The 26,313-nt window shown below is 37.9% G+C and overlaps 1 protein-coding gene across 21 annotated transcripts in view; it reads right to left on the bottom strand.

Annotated features, from left to right (window-relative positions):
- SUGCT (succinyl-CoA:glutarate-CoA transferase) overlaps positions 1-26,313 on the bottom strand; it is a 749,025-nt gene that overhangs the window by 160,423 nt on the left and 562,289 nt on the right. For 16 of the 21 annotated variants that reach the window (XR_011437729.1, XR_011437726.1, XR_011437728.1 and 13 more), the window contains one exon: positions 5,053-5,116. The exons of 2 other annotated variants lie outside the window; for them this stretch is intronic. Coding sequence is in view for 14 of the 19 variants with exons in the window: in XM_070264348.1 (XP_070120449.1) it covers positions 5,053-5,116 (64 nt within the window). In the remaining 5 variants the exon portion in view is untranslated. Of the gene's footprint in view, positions 1-738; positions 4,464-5,052; positions 5,117-26,313 lie in introns of those variants that run through there. 3 more of the 21 variants (XM_070264345.1, XM_070264342.1, XR_011437727.1) reach the window with 2 other exon arrangements.

Below are 26,313 nucleotides of genomic sequence, written 5' to 3'. Positions count from 1 at the left end.
TGATCCCATATACTAGGTGAGTGCTCCCTGTCTGTGCTTCCAGATCTTCCTGCTGAGGCCTCTGGTTCTCCCTGGGGATCCTCAACCCACTTTTCTGTATTTATTGTTTGGAATAACAATAATTCCATGGCAAAATGTAAGCTCATGAGTGACTGGACCTGTCCTAGGTACAACCTTATCCCAGAGCTTCATATAGCTTATGGAACATGATAGGTTTAGTGAGTTGAGTTGCGTGTGAGTGTGGATGGGTGTGTGTTTGAGGTTTTAGCACTCAATCAGATTACTGTAGTTAATTATGAGCGAATTAGTACATTGTGTCCACTGTGCTGACACTTCTGTCACTAAACTAATGGTGAGCTAAAAGGAATGATGACTCCCCTCACTGGGGACTCTTAGAACTCTGGAATATTTAAGCGTGGCAAAGAGAGAGAGAATGCATTTTCTCATTTATACCCCCATTAATAATTTAATTTTCTTAGTCAGTCTCTACTTTTAAAGCTCAAATGAGAGAGTAGTTTAATGAACAATACATGAAATAAAGAATGATAGTATTTAGCATAACTACAAGTCACATTTAGAGATAATTCATGGGCATTAACTAGTTTGCATGCTCTAACTATGACATGTACATACACAAATGAAATTTCTTTCCTAATTGCCTACTCTAGATTGGAGGTAGTGGGAAATGATATGAAAAAGGAGTATGTTACCCTAGATCTAAATTCATAAAGGAGATAGTTTAGATAATGTTACTTTATTTTAGTATTGGTAATGATTATAAATACTGGAATAATGTATTAAATGCTTACAATAATTATTTAAGTAGTAAAAAGGCATTTTGAAGAGGTAAATTATTTCCCATCTCTGTTGAAAGTATATTCAACATTGGATGACCAGCATCTTTAAGGTATTAATCAATTTGCAGTCTCCTATACAGGAGTTCTAGTCTGAGAATCTGAGGGAATGCTGTGGATTTATACATCTCTAAAACAGGCACAATAAATATTGTTCTTCAAAAGACAAGTTTCGAGCAATGACTAAGATATAAAATGTCTCAGGCAAACTAGTGCAACGTACAGAAAATTCAGTACAGGTCACAAGAAGTTCATTAATAACAAAGGAAATATAAACAAGTAGTTTTAAGTAACATTAACAAGGATTTTTACTGTAAAAGTGGAGATGCAGATATATATGTAAATCCATAGAACTAAATTTAATGAATTCAAAAATGTGCCTCTACTGGCTGACTAGAAAACAGTGTAGCATAAAATCACTTTTAACTCCACCTACATTTCCAGTTTGGGCAGATTTGCCTCACTGAGGCATTGTGGGAGAATCTGAGTGATTTCTACAGTATTCATGAGGTCTCCAAAGGGGACATCCCTTACAAAGAAACTATCATCGGTAAATAAAATCAATGAAAGGAACAACCCACAGGCAAAATTTTAATTATTTGCTGATAAATTCCCTTTGCATTTAATCTCTCTTGTCCTGTCTGAGTGACCCCTTACTGGCATACACTGAATTAGAAGATACAATAGCAACTTCTTACCTGACATCTCTATGCAGAATTGTCTCTCTCCTTTCATGGGGAGTCAGGATGTGCTGCCCTCAAGAGACACTCAGATACCTACTCCAAAAGTAACCTAAACACTTCCATTTCATCTCAAATCTGAGACTTCCTATATTGATAATTCTATAGAAAGAATATAACGTAAGTCAATAAGATAGGCATACCAAAAAGATGTCTAAGCCCTATGGAAACTGAAGAAACAAAAATAAAATTTTCTGGAAGGAGATTAAAAAGAGATTGCTATAGTGGTCAGCCTGGTAGTATAGTAGTTAAGTTTACATGCTCCACTTCAGCGGCCCAGGGTTTACCAGTTGGGATCTTGGGTGCAGAGCTACACACTGCTCATCAAGCCATGCTGTGGCCGGCATCCCATATGTGAAGTAGAGAAAGAAGGGCACAGATGTTAGCTCACGGCCAATCTTCCTCAGCAAAAAGAGGAGGATTGGCAGTGGATGTTACCTCAGGGCTAATCAAAAAGAAAAAAAAAAAAATAGAGATTGCTATAGAGCTGAGAATTTTATTGTGGCAAATTGAATTTTGGGGCCAAGTTATTTACCCCTCCTTGTGCCCATGCCTTCACCATGTAACTTTGCAATTTCTCTTAAGAAGAGAGATCTATTTCCCTACCCATTGGGACACAGCCTAACACTCGCTTTGGCCAATGGAATGTGGGCAGAAGGTTCTCCTAGTTCTGCAAAAGGTCTTAAGTGGCATTGTGGTTTCTGTTTGCCTTCTTGCTCTTCTGCCAATGCCATGAGAAGAACATGAGAGATGCATGGAGTAGAACTGAGCCTGACTCACACAAAGGAGCCAAGCCTGGCCAACCTACACCTATAAGCAAAGCCAGTGGGACAAGCCCAGCCTAAATCAGCTATCCCTCACCTGATCCACATGCATGGAATAAACAAATGCTTGTGTTTGGATGCCACCGAGATTTTGTCGTTATTTGTTACACGGCATTATTGTGATAATAGCTAACTGACACACTTATAAAGTGAGCAAAAGAGTTATGTGTTTGCCTTTAGGAATCTGAAAAGTTATTTCACACTTCCTGAGATTGACTGTTCATTCATTTACCAGGAAAGTCAGTAAATTCACATCTGATTGATTGAGAGAGTGTTACGTCCAATGAATTCATTCTAGGCTGGCCACTGACTTCCTTTTTTCCTTACTATCATGCTAACAACTGTATTTAACTTTCAAAAGTTTACCCTTTCTTCTCATGTCCTGGGGGCATCAATGACTGCACGACCTCATCTGTAAACTTGTGGAATTAAATTAGATCAGTGGTTCTTGAATTGTTCATTAGGGCCAATGGTTTCAAGGAGGTGTTTGGTGGACTACAGCGTGGTGGAAGCAGGGAAAGAAAGGTAAACAGTTGGAGAGCTAGCTTATCAATCAGTGAATTGATCTGTTTTAGATATGGAGACTTCATTTGGAAAATAAATTCCACTGTTTAAAAATTAAAGTTAAAAATTACCGGACAAAATGCTTTTTAACGTCTTCTCATACTGAAAGTGCCGTGATTATATTTTTTTGTTTTGACCACCCCCTTCTCTTCATCCCTATTACCATGACCCTAATTTGACACCGTCACCTGAACTCCTGTAATAACTTCTGAACTTGACTCCCTGCTTTAAGTTATAAATTGTGTCATTTCACTCCCCTGATTAAAAATAGAGTGAAACTAAATTTAGTGGGGCCTCTGGGCTCTGTCTCTCTCTTCCGTCTTAATTCCTGCCCCTCTTTCCTCACTTTTCATTATGGCTTCAAACACACCAACCTTTTCCCACCTCAAGGTCTTCTCACATGCTGATCCCTCTGTTTGGAATGCTACTCCTTACTCTTCAAACGTCCACTTCTTATTATCTTTCAATTCTTTGTTTATAAGGCATCCTCTCAGAAAGGCTTTCTCTGATCATCCAAACTAATGTAGGTCCCTTCCGTCCCCATTATTCTCTGTGACAGCACACTGCCCTTTCCCGTTCTTGGCACTTATCACGACTTACAGTTATGGGAGAATGTGTTTGTTACTTTTATTATCTGACTTTCCATTGAGTATGAGCTCCACATGGCCAGGGGCCAACCTGTCTGGTTTATTTTTGTATTCCCAGGACCCAAAGTATTGCCCGGCACATAGTATGCTCATAACATGAATGAAGAAATGACTATCTTAGCTTTTATCAACATGCTTTTTTTCACCATCTTTCTATACCATATAGCATGTCCCTGTTACCATGTGATTCCAGTCTCTGATATGCATAGACCTGCTACTTCTCTTATTTATTTTCCCTAATCCATGCATAATGTTCCTTTTACTCCTGTAGATCAGAATATTCTCTTTCAGCTTCCTTTATTCATCATACTTCTCTCTCCTCATTCTTTTTGCATGTGGCCACGATCTGATCTGTTCTGGGGCATTATTATCAAACTGATCCAAAATCTTAGAATTAGATTATACCTAGAATGAATTTAACAACAGCAGTTAGTCAATGAATGGGATCCGATACCTACAGAAGTAAATGCTCTATGTTGCTTGACTGAGTTGGGGAATACCCAAATTTCAAACAAGGTGACCAGGATATAGTTTTCAGAAAACAATGACCAAAGTTATATTCTAACTAATTTCATTATTCTCTGTCAAAAGAAAAGAAAAAAAAGTGTATAGTTTATGTATAAGCCTAGACAATAGGGACACAATGAACGAGAATGTGGAGTGTTTTTCCAGCAATGCCCAGAGTAGAGACAAAAGATCTGAGGAATAGTGATATTATGATCAACAGCAAAGTGAAGGCTGTGGGGGGTGACAGGCTGATGATAAGCTCTCACTACAGTCTGGAAGGTCTGAGAGCAGGCCTGAAGCTTCTGGCCACCAGAAGGAGAACTCTCCCTGGAAGTGAAAACGTTAGCATTTAGTTTAGGCCAAAATGTCTTTGGCGAGTTTGTTTGGTATGAGTCAGCTTACGAAAATTCAATATAGTCTAGGTTTACTGAAAACACTTAGTTTCTTAATCTACAAAGCCGACATCCATACCGTCAACCATAGTTTAGAAAGAAAACGCCCTGGCCTGAGCATTCAGTAGCCTTCCTTGGACACCATCTCTATCATTCCTGGCTTTCTTTATCATTCTTATCTGAACCACAAGAAATTTTATAACATTTGTCATATTTACTGTTATCTATCAGTTGGCAATTACATAACGTACATTTCTGAGTATATGATTACACAAAATGGAGTTAGGTAATATGAGTATTTTTTGTCACCAAGGAATCAGACGTTTGTTAGAGCAAAAACACAATCCCATCGCCTCAGCATACAAGCTTGTGGGTGTGATCCTACTGTTTTCCTTCTAACCGAAATGAAAGTTTGGATAATGTCTTGCCAAGTTGTTTGGGGGATAATCAGCTACCTGCAGTGATCAGCACAGGGAAAAATTAATAAGGGAAGGTGTTAAGAAAAATAACAAAAATGTTCAAACCTGGCACTGATATCTTCCCCACAGTCGGATGTTTCATCTCCATAATGAGGCCATTGTGTAACACCTTAAAATGTAAAAACAGAGAGAAAAATAACTTATAAAATAAAATTATCTCCAATCTCAAGGGGTATGGGAAGCCATCTATTCAGTCCATTGAAGAAAGATATTGCAAAACACAAGATGTTTTAAATTTTAACTTGAAAGTGAAGATCCGAGATAAAAATGTTTCCATCTTATATTAAACCAAGTGAAGCCAAAAAGAATTAGAAGACTCAAGGACTAGCAAACTACGTTTTTATAAAGTCTTCCCACACTAAAAATGTTTTTGCTCCTAAATGTAGGGTATGATTGCCCCCCTTTCATCTATGTTTGGTCCTCTAAATAGTAAAGTTCGGCGTCTTCCTTCATTACCTCATAGCAGGATTTGGCCAAGAGCAACTGTAGAAGGACAAGATGGGAGGGAGGCACCGGGACCTGGAACAGAGCAGCCCACTGGGGTGGCACATGTGCTTCTGGCAATTTATTCATTGACAAGTGTGGGGAGTTAGTCCAGTTTGAAAGGTGAATCAGAGTATCCAGAAGGCCCAGTGACTGCTGAGAGTGGATAGATTCAGGGCTTCTGTGATAAGCAACGAGGAGAACCCTTGACAGAGAGCCCAGAGTAGGCCCAGGTCAGAGGCCCGAGGAGGCCACTGCAACCAGAAATGTTTTCAGTGGTAGTAGACCTTAATCATAAGACTAGGTTTCACGGGGCCAGCCTGGTGGTGCAGTGGTTAAGGTTGCATGCTCTGCTTCAGCAGCCTGGGGTCCACACGTTCAGATCCCGGGCAAGGACGTACACACCGCTTATCAAGCCATGCTGTGGCAGGTGTCTCACATACAAAATAGAGGAGGATGGGCACGGATGTTAGCTCAAGGCTAATCTTCATCAAAATAGATAAATAAATAAATAAATAGTTTTAAAAGACTAGGTTTCAGAACTAGGACTCCACTATCCTCGAGTTGGTGGGGAGCGAGGTTGGGGAGAGCACTGAGAAAAAAAAGCCAGAGACCCCATCCTAGAGGGCTGATTGGGTTACCACGCACTGGGACCAAGAGAGGTACTTGGTGTCCCATGAAGAACGCAAAAACACAAGGCAGACTTGACTTCAGGGCTAAGACTCAACGCCAGTTACCAGGACAGGGACATCCTCTCAGCACTCGACTAGCAGAAATGACCTGATATATTGAATCACTCGACAACAAACAGAGCTAGTTAAATCCTTTGCATACAGAGGCTGTAGTTTTTCCCAAGGGGTGGGTAGGAGAACAAAATCTGTCAGAGATCAAGTGTCCTCCAACGGCAGGTAGAGCATGAGATGAGGGCATGGAACTAGATTCTAGAACATAAAAGTTGAATTACTGGAGGCAAAATGTCCTGCCATACGCAAAGGAAAATGCTGCAAAGTTGTATTCTTTTGTTTGTTTGTTTTGTAACAACTGGAGGTTACATGGGTATACACCATCTCAAAGAACCCCAAAGTTTAATTCATTATTACTATTACTGGATCTTCGGTGAGACATATATGGACGACTTATATATGAATTATGCTTCACCTGCATTATCTGCTCTGTACGTGGATCTGAAGGACAGAAGTATTTCAGTGGCAGAGTAAACATATGGGCCACAATTTCATGCTAATATCCCCAAGAGTAGCAGCTGTAATAGTTCTACAGTATTTTGAGCTTCAGGTAAAAGCAAGATTTGCTTTTCACAAATCAGAAGAGCATGGAACAAACAAACTAATAAAAATGTTTTCTCACTTGGAAAACTTAAGGAAAGAGGTCAAATTTCTTGGGTTTTATCCATTTCCAGCGAGCTTTCTGGTTACATTATGGAACAAACCATCAATAAGACAACCTCATGGGTGACTTTTTAAGGTTAGAACTATAACTCAGCTACGGCTAAAATATTCTGGCTTCCGCTGTTTCCTTTGGGAATAGTCACCACTTTTGGGGCGATGCTCTTTAAACAACCATGTCAACGCCCCTCATTGAGGGAGAAGCCACACCATATGGAGATCCTTTCTAGGAATGCCTTGCCTCTCTTCTGGAATCACCAGCTTTGCACCCAAGAGCTGGCCAGAGAAAATTCTTGCCAGTGTTAGAACTGTGCTATAATTTAATTCTGGTGTGGCTCGTTCTCAGCACCCGCCCAGCACAGCCTCCTCCTATGTGGGGGTGGGGGCTAAATGCCAACGCGAGGTGCTAAATCTCAGTTCTACTGAGGACAGGAACAAAAATATCGAGCTAAATTTCACTTGAAACAATTATCTGCACACTGAATCATTCTCCTCTTCTCGTATCTCTGTTGCCCTCCTGACTCCCTCTCTGTAATAACACTGCAGTGCTACTCACAAAAGACAAAAGTGAGTGTTCTTAGCTAAATATAACTTAACTGATAGTGTTGAAATTAATTAACGTTGAATTTTAATCATGTAGAAAATGTTAAGTGTCAAACGTGAAAGGGTAGTTGGTAAAGGTCAAGGGACATATGTCAAAGTTTTATGAAGCAAAAGCTAGCAGATGATTGAAGTTTTTCATGGAAGCAGCTTAAGGAGTGAACTTCCTTTGGCCCTACCCCTGTGGCTGTCTTTAGATGCTATTCCCAATATGAAACTTTCTCCTGTAACCACATCAATTCCTTTGCATTGAAAATCGCTCCGCTTTAAGCAGAAATAGAATTTTTTCTTAGGTTTGGCAGAGGAAGTTAACTGCAGTTTCTCATTTGCAGTAGTATTTGTATAATTCTGAGGCAAATGGGCTAGTCTGAGTGCCCATATTCAGAAAGAACTGACTTATTCCCCAGCTTGTTTGCCAACCACATTTTTAGGTAAAGTCTGAAGTCCATGAAATTCCATAGGCTTTCTTCGTGAATCAGGTCAGATTATCTCAGAGAACAATTGAGGCTGTGGCAGGGCTGTCCCTGGAAACCCTGCCTCATGACTTGGAATCTTGGAAAACTCTCCAGCCTTGTTTGTGGGGCAGGTCCTGCTCTGCTTAATAACATATTCAGGAATCTCAGAACCCAGCAGACTCTCTGAATTTTAACATAAATCTCTCCCGCAGAACTTCAGGCGACTCTTTCATCCTAACTTCACTGGAAATGGAGGAACTGCGGGTCACCACCATTTCTATGGCGTTTCTTTGGGAATGGTTACTAAACATTCCCTTTTCCTATTCTCATCCAGGCGCAACACCGCAATCTCTACTACCTCAACCTAGAAATTCAAGTTTAAAGCGTTTCATATTCTGACCACTAACACTGGAATGGAGACCTAAGCTTTAGGGACTTTTGACTACTATCTTCCCTTAACGAAATTTTATGCCTAGACTCTCAGCCTGGCCATTCAGGATATACTTGGTTGCATATCTAGTTATTTTAAAATAAAGCAAGGGATCTTCCCTAGAATTTCGTAGCGGATTTTTGTCCTTCTTTTATTTATTTTATCCTCCTTAGATCTTTCACGGTTTGGTTGTTCTTCTAAATTTCATTTCTTATTGAAATTTCAAAAGCTTATTCTTGACAAGAATAGACTTGTAGACAGTGCACCAACCTCTTTAGCAAAGTATCAGGCCTATTTAAAATAAGGTCTCTCTTTCCTCTTCTTCAAGAGTTTTACAGATTGACAGCCTAATGACAGAGTCAAACGGTGATGTATTAATGATGGGGGAAAGAGTAAAATGTATACCTTAAAGCCATGTGGGAAATAAAAGTTTAAGTGAAAGTAAGAAAGTCTTTTTATTAAGTCCTATGGCAGCAATGGCAGGAAAAAAGTCTATAATATAGCATCAGCAAGAAAAAAATGCAAAAAAAGTAAAAACTGAAACCCGCTATATAAGCAGTGAAAATCTCTGTGGAAAGCAAGAGATCTGGGTCAAGCTTAGAAGCAGCAAGCCATATTCAAATGAAAGAAGATTGATCGAGTGCCAGAATTAAATGATGTACATAAATGATATGTGTAAAGACCATATCAAAAATCAATGTAATACTATCAGTAACATTAACAATGCTGCACAAAAAGGAATTCATCTATCCATTCACTCTGAATATAGACATGACCTACTTATTCAATTTAACAAACATCATAGAGCATCTATATACTAGTTGACATGAAGGAGCTGGCAGTAAAAAGATGAATGCTGAATGAACTTGCATTCAAAGTGCCTATAATTGGAAGAGAGGTTAGGGAATAAGAGACCTGAGTCAATTTTTATAACACAGTTTAAGCTCCATAAAGAAGAAGCAATATCCAATGAGTAACAAGTAAGTAGCTCTGTCTACCTTAGAAGGAAGGTGAAGGATATAAGTCAAGGAAGACAGTAAAATCTAGAACAAAGATGATATTGAAATAAAACATTAGGTTCCCTTTTCTCCACATCCTCTCCAACATTTGTTAATTTTTGTCTTGTTAATTATAGCCATTCTGATAGGTGTAAGGTGATATCTCCACACAGTTTTGATTTGCATTTCCCTAATAATTAGTGATGTTGAACATCTTTTCATGTACCTATTGGCCATCTGTATATCTTCTTTCGAAGAATGTTTGTTCATATCCTCTGCCCATTTTTTGATTGGGTTGTTTGTTTTTTGTTGTTGAGTTGTATGAGTTCCTCATATATTTTGGAAACTAACCCCTTGTCAGATATATGATTTGCAAATATTTTCTCCAAGTTTGTGGGTTGCCTTTTCCTTTTGTTTACGGTTTCCTTTGCCTTACAAAAACTTTTTAGACTGAGGTAGTCCCATTTGTTTATTTTTTCCTTTGTTTCCTTTGCCTGAGTAGACATGGTATTCAAAAAGATGCTGGTAAGACCAATGTGAAAGAGTGGACTGCCTATATTTTCTTTTAGCAGTTTTATGGTTTCAGGTCTTACATTCAAGTCTTCAATTCATTTTGAATTAATTTTTGTTTATGGTGTAAGATAATGATCTACTTTCATCCTTTTGCATGTGGCTGTCCAGTTGTCCAAATACCATTTATTGAAGAGATTTTCTTTTCTTCATTGTAAGACAAAAAATAACAAATGTTGGAGGGCATGTGGAGAAAAAGGAACCCTCATACACTGTTGGTGAGAATGCAAACTGGTGCAGCCACTAAGGAAAACAGTATGGAGATTTCTCAAAACATTAAACATAGAAATACCATATGATCCAGCCATCCCACCACTGGGTATCTATCCAAAGAACCTGAAATCAACAATTCAAAGAGACTTATGCACCCCTACATTCAGTGCAGCATTATTAACAATAGCCAAGATGTGGAAGCAACCCAAGTGCCCTTCAACTGATGAGTGGATAAAGATGTGGTACATATATACACAATGGAATACAACTCAGCCATAAAAAGAGACAAAATCATTCCATTTGTAACAACATGGATGGACCTTGAGGGTATTATGTTAAGAAAGTAAGCCAGACAGAGAAAGACAAACACCACATGATTTCACTCATATGTGGAAGATAAACAAACACAGGGACAAAGAGAACAGATTAGTGGTTACTAGAGGGGAAGGGAGTTGGAAGGTGGGTGAATGGGGTAAAGGGGCACATATGTATGGTGACAGATAAAAATTAGACTATTGGTGAACAAGATGCAGTGTATACAGAAACTGATAAACAATAATGTACACTTGAAATTACACAATGTTATAAACAATTATGACCTCAATAAAATAATTGAAAAAAAATTAGGTTAACAATTGCAATGAGAAATATAAGAACAGCTGCTATTGCTCAACAAAATTCCTTAAGGGTCAGGCATTGTGTTAGGGGCTAAAGAGTTGTTTCCATTCAATCCTCTCATTAACTAGATCAGGTAGGAATTACTGCTATCTGCATTTCTACTGATAAAGTGATGGAAGCCTAAAAAGGTTAAACAGCTGCCAAGGTTCACAATTAATAAGTGGTTGACCTTGGATTATAATTTAGGTGTGTCTGACCCTAAACTCTTAGCCAGTTGGACATTCAGCAAAAGAAAAAAATAGACAAGGATAATTTGATTTACCGGTAAAATGACTAGCCGATGTGGTCAATTCTGTAAAACAAATTAGTCAATTCACTGGGGAAAGAAAATTAGCCAAACAGATTGCTTGGCACTATGCGGCCCAATTAGTTAAACTGAACTGCTCCCTTTTAGGTAGCCAAGGATATTCCGGCTACCACAGATACAGAGGCTGTGAAAAGAGGAAGGATTGGGTCCCAGCCTAGCTCAGATTTTGAAGGGGCCAGACCCAGCAGGTGACCTCGGGAAAGGCACTTAAGAACCCTCTTCAGTAAAAAGCGGCTAATTAACATCTTTTTCTCGGGAGTTTGTAAAGATTAAGTGAGATGAGGAGTGTAAAGCAGTGAACACGGCATCTTGGATGAAGCAAGCTCAGAATAAATGACAACTGTTTATCATGATCCATAGACAGAGCGCAGACTCTGGCTCCACCAACGACTGAGTTGTGTGGGTTTGGGAAAATTAATTCATGCAAGAAACAGATGTTAAATGTATTAATAGTAATGATTAATAATTAATAATAAATATTAAACTCATATTAACATGCCAGGCATATTTAAGGGCTGTGGAAAAACCAGGTCACAGAACAAGTAAGATCTTTGCCCTCAAGAAGTTTACAGTCCTGTAAGGAGACTCAAATTAAATGGAGTCCACTGGCCTGTTATTGTTACATAATAATATCTGTTTAGTTCTCTGCTATATATTATCTGGCACTAACTGGTAGATGGTCAATAATATTTTAGTGGATTTATTGAATTTAATTAATTAATTGAATTAATTGAATTAACCAAGTAGCACATGGCTTCTTTTGGTTTTATTATTTTATAGGGGTAGGCGTCGGACAGTGTTCTCTGTTTTAAGCTTTCATAAATTTCTAGAGTTCCCTTAACACAAAACTGTTTTACTGGGTTTCCAAAATATAATCATTTTCAGGAACTTAGTTATCAAGTTCCAGAGTTGCCTTGCAATTCCCTCAGTTTCCTGAAGCTTTCCAGGTGATCTTGAATCTGTCCTAGACAGCGAGCACATCTGAAGATATTCCAGAGACCGCGCTGAGAAGCTCTGCAAGGACTGTGGCCATTAACAGTGAAGAAAAGCCAAAAATGGTGACTTACGAATCCAGCAGAAACAGCAGGCACGCGAATCAGACATGTAAAGTGAGTCTGATCACACTTAAAGACAATAAGCATAGCATCCTTCTTCATTGGGAAAATCCAGAGAACCATTTCCAAAACAGGCAATAGAAAGCGAAACAACATTGGCGTAATCTCATTTATTGTATTGTCCATTTTATCAATTTAGTCATTCCTTTGGCTTAATGGGAAAACAACCTTGGAATAATATTTGACAAGTTACATAACTGAAGGCATAACTTACAATTAATAAAAGTTAATTCAATTGTTTCTGAAAACTATGACCACAAAACCAGAAAAAGGACATAGAAATTCAAGAAAAAAAACTGACACGTAAGCTTCTAACTTTACTTGGGTAATGAAGGTCAAATTTAAATGCTGACATTTTTGGTTTTCTTATTTCTTTTGAAGCAATTACTGTAACTTAACCTTATTCCTGTGCTAGTGCACATGACACAGACTTTTCCTTCTTTTCTCTAATTAGAAAACATGAATATTAATCACTTAAAGAGGTATTATAACATATATGTAGAGTTTAATGAATACTAATAAAATGAACACCCATACACCCGACTCCCATCTTAAGAAATAGAACATTGCCAAAATGTTTCGAGTCCCAAGTTTGCCCCAATCCCTCCCTCCTCCATCCCCAAATGATCACTTTTCTGAATTTTTTTTATCGTTTCCTTCTTTTTCATACTTGTACTCCATATGCATATATCGCTAACAATTTAGTGCTTGCTTTCACCCGTTTATAACATTTATATCGATGAAATCAAGTGAATATATTCTTCTCTGACTTGCTTTTTCTCTTACCATTGTTTGTGAGATTCATCCATTTTGGAGCTTATGGCCATGGGCCAATTATAAGGTCAGTAATATAAAGTATACCATTATATAAATATCATAGTTTATTAATCCACTCTGCTCTTCATTATTTCCAGTTATTTTAGTATGTCAAGCCATGCTGCTATTAACCTAACATTTTGTGCAATAATTTCTCTAGGGTATACATATACCCAGAGCTAGAATGGCTAAGACATAAGACACATGTTTCTGCAACTTGTTAGGTAATTGGAAATTATTTCTCTAAGCGGTTTACCAGCCATTCCCACCAGCAGTGAACATGGTTTTCAGTTGCTTTACATACTTACCAAAACTTGATATTATCGGAATTTTTAGGTTTTACCAATCTAGTAACTCTGAAATAGTATCTAATTGAAGCTTTAACTTGCACTTCCTTGGTTAACAATGAGGCTGAGTATATTTTCTCTGCTTAATAATTATAGTTCATCTTCAATAAAATGCTTATTCAAGTCATTTGCATGTTTTTCTATCGGTTTATTTTTTTCTTATTGATTCATATAGATTCCTTTACATATTCTTGTTATGAATCCTTCATCGGAACATAAATAAAAAATATTATGGCTTTATTTCTCCTTTGCTGATGAAAGAAATAAAAGAGATGTAAATAAATGGAGAAGCATACCATGTTCTCAGAATTGAAGACTCAACATAGTAAAGATGTCAATCTCCTCAAATTTATCTGTAGGTTTAACAGAATTCTTACCAAAATCCCAGAAAATTTCTTTGTAGATGTAAAAAAGCTTACTCTAAAATTTATTTGGAAAGACACAGGCCTCAGAATAGCTTAAACAGTCTTGAAAATAAGAATAAAGTGAAAGAGAATGAGTCTACCTAATATTAAAGTACACCATATAGCTGCGATAGACTATATAGCTGCTAAAAGAGTATGGTATTGGCAGAGGAACAGACACATAAACCAATGGAACAGAATAGAGAACTCAGAAATATATCCACACAAGTATGCCCAAATATTTCCTGACAAAGACGTAAATGCAGTAGAAGAAGAATGGCTTCCTTGACAAAAGGTACCAAAACAATTGGGGAGGCGGGGAAAGAACCTCAACCTAAATCTCATATTTTGTACAAAAAATAACTTAAGATGGATCATGGACTTCAGTGTATAATTTAAAACTACAAAATCTTGGGAATAATCTTTGGGATTGCTCTGCAAAAGATCAGGTTAAGGTGATGAAAAGTACTATAGACTGGAAGAAATATTTGCAAGCGATATATCTGACAAAGGACTAGTAGCTAGTATATATTTACAAAGAACTTTTACAACTTAACAGTAAAAAAAAACTAACAATCCAATTTTTTAAAAAAATTTTAAAACATTTTTGGGGCCAGCCTGGTGGCATAGTGGTTAAGCTTGGACACTCTGTTTCTGCAGCCTTGGGTTTGCAGGTTCAGATCCTGGGTGTGGGCCAACACACCGCTTGTCAAGCCATGCTGTGGTGGCATCCCACATAAAATAGAGGAAGATTGGCACAGATGGTAGCTCAGTGACAATCTTCCTCAAGCAAAAAGAGGAATATCGGCAACAGATCTTAGCTCAGGGCCAATCTTCCTCACAAAAAAAAAAAAAAGAAGAAGAAAAGAAAAGAAAAATTTTAAAAATTTTAAAACGTGACATCAAATACCAGCTAAGAGAATCTGAATCATTCTTCCCTTTCTGGTGAGAACGTAAAATGGCACAGCCACTCTGCAACACAGTTTAGCAGTTTCCTAAAAAACCTAAACAGGCAGCTGCGTATGACCCGGCAGCTGTGCTCCTGAGCATTTATCCCAGATAAACAAAAAGTTATGTTCATACAAAAACCTGCAAACGAATGTTCATAGCTGCTTTATTTGTAATAGTCAAAAACTGGAAACAACACAGATGTCCTTCAACCCATGAATCGTTGAGCCAACTGTGGTACGTGCATTTTATGGAATACTCCTAGGTCATAAAAAGGAACCAACTTGACTCACAAACAACTTGGATGAATCTTGGGGGAATTACGCTGAGTGAGAAAAGCCAATCCCCAAAGGTTACATGGTGCATGATTCCATTCACATAGCATTCTTGAAACAATAAAATTCCAGAAATAGAGAACAGATTAGTCGTAGAGGTTAGAGGAGAGATGGGAGTGGAGGAGAGAGAGGTGGGTGCAGCTGTTAAAGGATAGCAAGAGGGATTCTTGTGCTGGGATGTTCTGTATCTTGACTGTATCAGCGTCAATATCCTGGTTGTGATATTGTGAGATAGTTTTGCAATGTTACCCTTCTGGAACTAGGTAAAGGGTACATGGGATCTCTCTGTATTACTTCTTAGAATTACATGAGAATCTACAATTGTCTCAAAATAAAAACGTTTTATTTTTAATTTTTTTTTCATTTGCGCTTCCAGATTTTGTTTTTTGAAAAACTGGAATTGAATTTTGTGAATAATGTGAAAAGGGATTCGATTTCATTTTTTCCCCTAGAACAATTTTTGAGCAGTCCTTCCTTTCCTCGTGAATCTGCAGTGCTAGCTTTGTTGTAGATCATGTCCATACGTGTTGGGGTTGTTTCTGGACTCTGTATTCTGTCCTACAGGTCTATTTGCCCACATGGCCGATACCACACTGACTAAATCATTGTAGCTTCATCATAAGCATCAGTGGTTCATTTGTCAAGATCCTCGCCCCACGCCTTCCTCGTCCTTTGCCTTGAGGGGTTCTTGGCCCCTTACACTTCTCTATAAATTTTAAAGTCAGGCTGTCAAGTTCAGGAAAATCCTACTCAGCAGAAATAATATCCTTACAATATTATCTTACCACTCATTAAACATTTACTTTAATACTTTCCATTTATTTAAGTCATTTTTAATATCTTTGTAAAGTTATCGCATTTTTCATAAAGGCTTTGCACAATTTTCATTAGATTTATCTCTAACAAAAGCAGTCCATTTTAGTTGCTAACGTAAAATGGATCTTTGTTTTTTAAATAAAACTTTCTATTTATTGCTAGCATATAGAAATGAAATTAACTTTAAAATTTTGGTTTCATATCTGGCAAACACTCTTATTAATAACTCATTTTTACATTCTCTTGGGTTTTCTATAAAACTAATCATATCATTTCTGAATAATTATAGTTTTGTTTTTCCTTTCCAATTCTTTTTTTTTTGAGGAAGATTAGCCCTGGGCTAACTACTGCCAGTCCTCCTCTTTTTTGCTGAGGAAGCCGGGCCCTGAGCTAACATCCGTGCCCATCTTCCTCTACTTTATATGTGGGACGCCTACCACAGCATGGCTTGCCAAGCGGCGGCATGTCCGCACCCTGGATTCGAACCAGCGAACCCCGGGCCGCCGAGAAGCAGAACTTGCAAACTTAACCTCTGCACACGGGCTGACCCCTCCTTTCCAATTCTTATACTTTTTATCTTGTTTTCTTATATTATATTGTTGGCTAAGACTACCAATAAATTGATGGAGTGTCAGTGGAAAACATTTTTATCTTGTTCCCAATTTTAAAGAAAACACACAACGTTTCATCATTGTGTTTACACCAACGGTATTGTAGGCACACTTTATTAGGTTAAGGAATTTATTTCTAGTTTGCTGAGAACTTTATCACAGATGCTGACTTTTATTAAATTCTTTTTATCCATTTATTAAGAGGATCATATAATTTTTCTCTACTAATTTGTTAACATGAGGAATGAATTAATTTTCTAATATTGAACTAAACTTAAATTTCAAGAACAAACTCATTTTTGAGTTCTGTTTGGTAATGTTTTGCTTAAAATTTTCTTGTATCTATTTTCATGAATGAGATTGGCCTGCACTGTTCTTTTCTTGTATTGCCTTTTTCAATTTTAGTATCAAGAGTAACTTTACATAATAAACCGAGGTAGACTAAATCCTCTTTTCCTATTTTTTGAAAGTATTTGTGCAAGATTGGAATTATCTGGTCCCTTAACACCTGGCGGAAACTCACGCACAAATTACCTGGAACTGGTGTTTTATGAGCGAGAAGGTTTTTAATTATCAATTTCTTCTTTTAACCTATATAGAGCAATTCAGATTTTCTCTTTTTTCTTGAGTTAGTTTCAATAATACATATTTTCTAGGAACTTTACCACTCTGCTAAGTGATCAGATTTATTGCCATAAAATTGTTCATTACTTATCATACAATTTTAAAATTATTATATCTTTCTGGCGAATTAAAATTTTTATTATTATGTGGTGACTTGTAAAGTAATGCGTTTTGTTTTAAACTCTGTCGTGTCTAACATTACCAAAGTTACACTGGCTTAGTTTTGGTTTGTATTTTCTTCATATATCATTTCGCGCCTGTATAGTCAATCTTTCTAAGTTCTAAGTTTTGGACATGTCTCTTGAAAATAGAAAATCACAGCATTCATCCTTATTTTGTTTTTGTCTTTTAACTGGAGGATTTAGTGCATCTACACAAATTGAGATTATTAAAACGTTTGAATTCATTTTTAGCATCTTATTTAATGCCTTCCTTTCCGTCCCACTAAAGTAAAAATAAAAATTCCATCTTTCCTGTTTGAGATTGATTGAAATTTTTTTCTCATATTCAATTTTTCCTACATTTAATAGTTTGGAAGATATACATCTATACTTTTACTATTCTTTCCTCTGGAAATTTTAAGATGTACATTTAACTTAAAATAGAAATTTGGTCAATACCCATCCAGTTAGCCCCACGCCAATTTACACGCCAGATGTTCCCAAACTTTCTCTGCTCCCAGTATTAGTGACTCAATAATTTTTTCACAGTGCCCCTAGGCAAAAAAGAAGAATCTTTTACTTTATTAAGATTTATTAACATTTTTTTAATTACTAAGTAATTATGTCAAAACAATTTATATGCATTTATGTCCTAACAACTTAGTAGCTATTCGAAAAAAATACTAGACATAAATTGAAAGAAAAATAATAATTTTATTTCATTCTTCAATAACCACAATCAATTTCTCAGTGTGTGTGCACTTGTTAGGCACTGCACGAATTCTCACATCTTGGAATTCAATTGTATACTTCCACCCTCATTTCTTGTTTCATACAGATTTTCTCTTGGTACTTGTCTTTTTGTCACAGAAACATACATCTGAAAACGCAGTTTCATAAAGAAATGATGTAATCAAAAGGAACGTCGTGTGATTCCATGTTGAAGCTGTGAACTGCCTTGAGCTAGCATTTCATGTTGTGTCCAACAGATGTTGCTGTGTTTCCCTGGAAAATGTTAATATCTTTTGATGCCCCTGTGTGTTTGCTGGGGCGCTGTGGGTGCCTCACTATATGGTTTGGGATCAACAATTACATGCTAGTTGTCCAATATTTTGGTTCTCTTTTTTTAACTCAAAAATTAGATATTATCAATATTTTTTTCAAAGTCAATATTTTTTAGTTTACTACATGGTTATCATATTTTTTGCTCTTTTTTTTTTTTATCATAGGCCTTACTTGATTAGTTGTATTCTCTTTTCTGTAGGAGGTTCTTTAGGATTTTCTTAGTCATCTATAGCCTTGGTTTGTATCTTCTTAGAAGTTACCTTCTTTTGCCTCCAGTCTGCAAGATAACTGTCCTGGTTACACATATCTAAGCTGACAGTTATTTTCTGTTGGCACATTGATAATATTATTCCACAGTCTTGTGGTTTTCATCAGTGCTCTCAAGAAGTCAGCTACAAGTCTAATTGTCATTCCTTTCTATGTAATGTTTTGTGTTTTCTCTCTGGCTGATTTAAAAATCTTCTCTATGTCTTTGGTTTTCTACCATGAGTCTAGGCGTCCATTGCTTTTTATTTAATCTATTTAATTTTTATGTAATCTCTTTTGTCTTCAGTACTTCACAAATCTCAGGGATTATGTCTTCAAAATTTCTGGAAATTCCCAACCATGATCAAATATTGCCCCTACCTATGCTCTCCAGCCTCTTCTGGAGCTCCAATTAGATATATATTAGGCATATACTAACTACATATTAGACTTGATCACTCTATATGTCTCTACATCTCTTATATTTGCTCTCCGTCTCTCTGGGCTGAACTCTAACTGATTTTTCATATCTACGTACCAGATTACGAGTCCTCTCTTATGCTGTTTCTAATCCACTATAATTTGTCTGTCATGCAATTGTGCCTTATCCACAGACAATTTGCTTTTGCGTCTTCCAACTGTTCAGGGGGACCACCAAAATGGGACCACATTAAATTAAATTTTATGCTTACAGATTTTGGGGAGCCCAAGTGGAATTAATTTCTGCCCTATGTGCAGGACAGTAACCATGAGAGATTTCCTCTTTGTATCTTTCGGGTAAGAGCCAAAGTCAAGACAGAATACCGACTGCTCCCCTCTTCAGTCTTCAGTGCAGGTGCTTACATCTATTTGTTTTTGTTTTGTTTTTCACCTAGTTCACCCACTGAGAATGCTGACTTTTGGATGTGCAAGTTTTATTCTGAAGTCCTTCAGGATTTTTGTCCCATCCCCATTTCTTATGGTTCATCAAGTCCAAGCTCTGAGCCCACAGGTATTAGCCAGTGCTGGCTCCAGCGCTTGCTTCTCCACTTGCATGTTTTCCAATGACTTTTGGACCAGCAGCATTCTCTGGTCATGTTGTCCTCCACATTGACAGATACAGAGGGCCTCAGTATGTCATTGTGTCCTCTCTAAGCTACATTTTTCAGGCTTACTTTGGTGCTCCAAACTTTCTCAAGATTAATTAGCCCAGGGAATAAGAAAAATAACAACTGTTAAATGAAAGAGGAAATATGATAGAATCCAGTGAAATATAAAGGTGATTTATGAACTTTAAAGTCAGGATATTAGAAGTCCAGACTTACATCTTTAACTCAATCCTCCTTGGCATTGAGGCCTTTAATGAAATTATCCCAGAACCAGTTGCTACGAACTTTGGTGAAAGTTGAGAAAGCATTCCTTCCCCTCCAGCACAGGGGCCTGCAAAGCCCTGTAAAGGGAACCATTCCAAGAGGCGGTCAGCAGAGTGATTGCGTGTGCTGTCTGCACTTAGCAAGAACCAAATAATTCCTTCATTCTTAGGAATTTTCCAATTTTCCAGTGGGAAAACTGTGAGTTTTGATTAGCTCTAAGAACAGGTCATGAGGTTGTAAATGTATCATCTTTCTTACTGGATTTAGTCCTTTTCTCCCCAGATACTCTGATGATGCTAAGCAAAGATTTAAATGTCTAGTCTAAGATGCACAACCTGATGTACTTTATTTAAGGAAATAGTTCTTGATCCTATTCAGAAGCCATGGAACCAGACGTTTTTCTTATTAATGTTCATTTGTTGATCAAGAAATCATCACTTAAATGTGAATCACTGCCAACCACTCTACCCTTTCAAGGACCGAAGTAGCAAGAGCATGAGAAGGCAAAATGTCAGCTTGATAAACACAGAGCATGACCCAAAAAAGTACGTGGACTCTGAGTGGGCAGAGTCCTCTAAGCGATGTGTCAGGGTTAGACAGTCTAGCCAGCATGAATGTAAAGACAGGACAGGGGTGAGTGTGAGAGAATAGCACCTGCCTACCACATATGGGGCGATTTGCAGGCCCTGGCTCATTTTTTCCATACAGAGGCCCAGTGAAATCGGTGTTATTATCTCCATTTTATAAATGAAGAATCAGACTTGGGGAGATAAAATGACTTGATGGACATCATAAATAGAGGGAAAAAATGAAATATGCATGTCTCTCTGACAGCAGAGACTACACTCTTTCCACCACAATATGCTGTCTCTTAAGTGTTCAGTACCACATCCAACTATAATAAGATTCTAGTGTTCCTAACCTGGGTGCAACACAGATAGAAGGAGAAAGAATCATTGGGGACGCCAAATATTCCAAATGACTGGCATTAGCAATTTGTCGTGCCTCCTGTTGTCTTGAGTGCTATCTAGAAGCTTGGGTATAGTAAGATGCCAGTAATATTTTATTGAGGGTTTCCTTTCTGTAAGGGCTGTAAACTCTATTGAGATTAAATCTCTTTTGGGATCTAATTACGATAAAGCATCACCTTATTTGGCATAGTCAAACTTTTCCTTAGTAAGTCCACAGGGATATGAAGGACAGCAGGATGGAATAAGACACAATATCCACTTCCTTAACAATTGCTTCTTTAATAAAGTCATGCATGCCAAATATGTTTAAGACTCGTTGTCACTCTTGATACAGTATAAGTTTAACCAGGAAAGATTTTCAGCATCAGGAAACCACAGAGGAAATGATGTCATGGAACACATGGTATGTGAACAGCCACAAAGCAGAACACCAATTGATAAACGTGATGATTACTCAGTCCTCTACCATGAGGAAGCAATATCATGTGTTTACTTTATGTCAGCCATTCTGGAGCACCATAACCACCCAGGAGGCAAGTCAGCAACAGTCCTGTGGACACTGCACACCACATCCTCCTTGCCCCTGATTCATCACTCACAAAATTTGCCCAGGTTCAAAAAAGGACAGAACTGGCAAGTTTCTAAGACAGAAGCTCTAAGGGGGTGGCTCTAAAATTCAATAAATTCTGTGTTTTCATCTTACACTTTGGTTTGGTTTTCCAGGGAATTTGTATTGGTAGGGAAATACTTTGCTTGATGCAGGCACATGTGTGTTAGCTCTGGGGCAAGAGATAAGGAGAAGTACTTTAGGAAGGAGTCTGTATGACTTGGGGTAGGGGAGATAATATTGATAAGTGTGAGCAGGGTCACCTATAACTTTGTGAGCAAGCGACCCTTTTGATACGCCAAGAGATTGTATCATCCACAAAGGGCTGAGTCATGTATACATAATTTTGACTTGAATTACCTGGAGTCTGGGGTAGTGGTAGGGATGGTCATATGTAGAAACTAAAAAGAGAGACAGGAACCCAGTGGAGAGTCAGGCCTGAGCCCTCTTCAGACACATTCCTTTTCCCAGCTGATTTTCTGCATCCAGGTGCTCATAATTTCAATCACATGTTATCAATCTGCCTTACAGACACATTTTTCAGCCTGGTTCTTCATGGCACTGTCGCATCTCAATGGAGCAGCCAGAAAAGTGGTTCTCGCCTCTGGTTTGCTAGAGTATCATGGGAAACACTGTCTTCTAAATTCTAGTGGTGTGATCTGTCTTCCTATTTATAAACCGTGCTTTATCTTCTGGACCTGAAACTTGACACTCTGACTCTGATTTGAACATTTTGCTTCTGTTCACAATGGAGACTCTCCTTGGAGCTGAGCCCCATGGTCAAATACACACCTTGTTTAGCCTAGTGCTCGAATCAAACCTTATACTCTATGCAGTAGGGTTGAGTGACTACCCAAAGATATCAAGTTCTAATGCCTGTAAAGGTTGCCATATTTGGAAAAAAGAGTCTTTGCAGATGTGATTAAATTAAAGGTTTTTAAATGGTGACATTACCCTGGATTACCCCGGTGGGTCCTAAACGCCATCGCAAGAGTCCTTATAAGAGAGGCAAGAGGGGATAACCCTACCACACCAGAAAGGAGGTGGTCGTGTAACCAGAGAGGCTAACAACGGAGAGAAGTGGCCACAAGTCAAGGAACACCTGGAGCACCAGAAGCTGGGAGGGGCAGGGGACCATCCTCCCCTGCAGCTGTCAGATGGAGAGAACTGCCCACACCTTGATTTTGGACTGCTGGCCTCCAGAACGGTGACAGAGTAAATATCATTGTCACATTGTTTTACACAAAATTCTTTTAAGCCATCCTGTTTGTGGCAATGTGTTACAGTGGCCCTAGGATACACTGTATCTAGCTCTCCAGTTACATCCAGACCCATCCTCAGGAGCTCCAACTCTCAGTTTAGTGCATTCACCCCACCTGAACAAATAACGACCCCTCCCCAAAATTTTACCCAGTCTTATAAATCCAAGTGAGATTCGGGTTTCTACATAATGGAGACAGAAATATTTTGAGCAGCATACAACCATACTTCAATCAACTAGATGGTATTTTATTGAAATTATTTTCATGAAGGAAGATTCTTTTTAATCCTATTTTTGCACTCTTTTGGAACTGGCTTTGCCATTTTCAATAACCTGGTAGAAATTTAAAGTAACTACTGTTTTCACATCAAATTTTATTTCTTCCACTTCAGTGATTTGTTCATGCAAATGCCCTGAGCTCAGGTACAGGCTGGTGCCTCACGGGGGATGTGCCCCACGTAAACGAAGACGTGTGTTAACCTCACTATTTTGGTTCATTCCCAGAACACAGTTATTTTCTGACGACTCCCAAATATTGAATTTTTCAGATTTTTCCTTAACATAGAAGATGTGATTTTTGAATATGCTTTATTTCCCTATAACATAAGGGTACTTGGAAATTAAAATAAGGAGATGAGGACTATTTGACAGGTATTTCAAAAGATCTTGGTCTTATCTGAAAGCTGTGTTGACTAGTAGAAGGAACACTTACCAACCTCAGTTCTGTGACTAACCAGATGAGAGGGCTTGTGCAAAGCTTTTTTAACTTCTCTGGACTTTGACTTTTGTGCTGTTAAAAACTGGGCTGATAGGATGTCCCTCATAGAGAATTTGATGAGTTAAAATATTTTCACCTGAATACCCTGGGAAACTCTCAAGCTCACTAGCGTTCAAATAAAACTCACTGTCACTCTACCTCAAAAATGTTCCTCCCGAAATCCCATCCACTCAGCACCCGGGTCACCTAACTGGGAAATCTTGACTTTTCCGTCCTTTTCACAACTTGCCACCTTTCTTCTGACCAAGTTAAATTTATCACCAAGCCCTGACACTTCTCAAATATGTCCCTTCACTCCTTTATCGTGGAGACAACCACAGGTCAAGACCTCAGAACCACTTGCCTGGACAACTAAACAGTCTCGTCATCTGTCTTGTCCCTCTGGCCTCATTCATCATCAACAGCTCCAATCAACAGAAATGACTCTCTAAAGTTCAGATCCGACCAAGCCATTCTCCTGCTTCGTGTTCTTCCAGGGCACCTCCGTACTAGCAGAGGGTGTACCCAAGCAGCTTCCTCGGGATTGCACCATATTTTATCATCATCATCATTTTCGATCTTAATTGCCAAGATTAAAAATGTGGAGATTTCCCATATAAATCTGAACTTGTGAATTTTCATGAAAAAGTAGAGTCTGGAAATTCTAGATCTAACCCAGATGAGCTGGGAGGCAGCTATTATCTTTAGTTGTGGCGCATGCTTTCCTATTTTTTATCTGTGGCACATGTTTTCCTGTTTTGCACAGTCCCCACTACTGCCTACTGCTGGTTACCGAGTCTGATTCACTCATTGGCTTTATCCGCCTGGCACCTGTAGGTATTTGAGATGTGACTTCTGGTCTACAGGATAAAGTCCAAACTCTAGCATGGACAAAAAAAAAAAACAAAACCCATGCTCTTGCCCTGGACTACTTCTCCAGTCTCAACTCACCCAAATGAAACATCAAACACTTGTAGATTCCTGAACAGCACACTCTTTCAAACCTCCTTGACTTTTAATATGCTTTCGCCCCCAACACACAACCCAACATCTTCTTTGCAAAAAATGTGTCTTATAAGACTCTACTTCAGTGGCATGACTTGTCAAGTCTTATCTGGCCCAGAACAACTTCAGTTCTTCCTAATTCCATTGTAGTCCATTCCTTCTAATCCATTTATCACACTGGTTTCTAATCTTCTGTTGACATCTAGTCCCTGAGAAATAGGACCGGGCTTACTACATTTATAGCATATCCCTACCCTCTTGCACAGTACCTGGTATTGATGGGTGTTATAAGTGTTGGTTAAGAAATCAATATGTTGATGTGCTTATCCACTATTTGGCATATAGCCAAGTGCTCAATAAATTTGATTTGACTAGGAGTAAATAGTATTAGGTACCACAGACTAGAGTGTAATATGAATGAATTCCACTTTGGATCCTATCAAAAGAGAAAGTCATAGTGTAGTAGCCAAGGATATAGGCTCTGACATCAGACTTTCTAGGTTAAAATTCTAGCTGTCCTGCTTGACAATTGCTCAATGTTTGGCAAGTATCTTTCCTAAATTAGTTTAATAACCTGTAAATGGGAATTTTAATTGTACCCGGTTTAAAGGTTATTGGGATGATTACATAAGATATTTATAAAGCCCCTGAACAGGGCTTTTGGCACACAGTAAGCATTAAATACATTTAGCTATGATTATTGTTATTATTTTGTTATATGAAGGCTTTTTCATCAAGAAGTCTCCCTTGTGTAACAACCCCACAGATTGAACGTATAGAATAGCACTCTAGTGAGACGGCCATATTCTGAGGTCTCATATTTTACTTACATAAAGTAAAAAACCACATATTCAAAGAAGTTGTAAAGCTCTTTTTCCCCATAGGTGGGGCCTTCAGGAAACTCCTCTTCTCCTTAAGCTCCAATTTAGTCCTAAACAAATACACTTAATTGGAAAAAAGACATCCTAGTTAAAGTCAAGAAGTAAGATACTATATGCCTAAAACAACAATGAAACACTATATTTTATTTACAATCTTTGTAATAATGTATATTCTCAAATAACACATCTTTCAAGGGTTAAAGGAGACACATTTAAATATCTTTTTGAAAAAGATTTAGACTATATTTATATATATTAAGAACTTTAAAAATGTACCCTTTAACCGAGTAATCATAATTCTGTGACTCTGATCTAAAGAAATAATTTTTTTTTTCTTTACTGTGAGGAAGAGTAGCCCTGAGCTAACATCTGTTGCCAATCTCCCTCTTTTTGCTTCAGGAAGATTGTCACTGAGCTAACATCTGTGGCAACCTTCCTCTTCTTTATGTGGGACACTGCCACAGCGTGGCCTGATGAGTGGGTAGGTTGGTGCCTGGGATCCAAACCTGCAAACCCCAGGCCACTGAAGTGGAGCACACAAACTTAACCACTATGCCACTGGGCCAGCCCAAAGAAATAATTTTTAAAAATAAAAAAGCCTTATACATAAATTTTTCTTCATAGCATATTTGTAGCATTATCAAGCTGGTAATGACCTAAATGTCCAAAAAATAGAATAATAAATGAACAGTAATACAAATATATGACTGAACTTTGGGGGGCTATTAAAATTATGTTCACAAAGTTGTTTCAACAAAACAGGAAATTTTCCAAATAAAAATGCAGGATACAAATTTGAACAAAAAGATAATCCCAAATGTTAAGAGAACAAAAGAATGAAAGGAAA

The sequence above is a fragment of the Equus caballus genome, chromosome 4 (genome assembly GCF_041296265.1).
Source record: "Equus caballus isolate H_3958 breed thoroughbred chromosome 4, TB-T2T, whole genome shotgun sequence".
Taxonomy (NCBI): domain Eukaryota; kingdom Metazoa; phylum Chordata; class Mammalia; order Perissodactyla; family Equidae; genus Equus; species Equus caballus.
The sequence above is the reverse complement of the archived record's forward strand: the minus strand, read 5'-3'. Positions and strand labels throughout refer to the sequence as shown.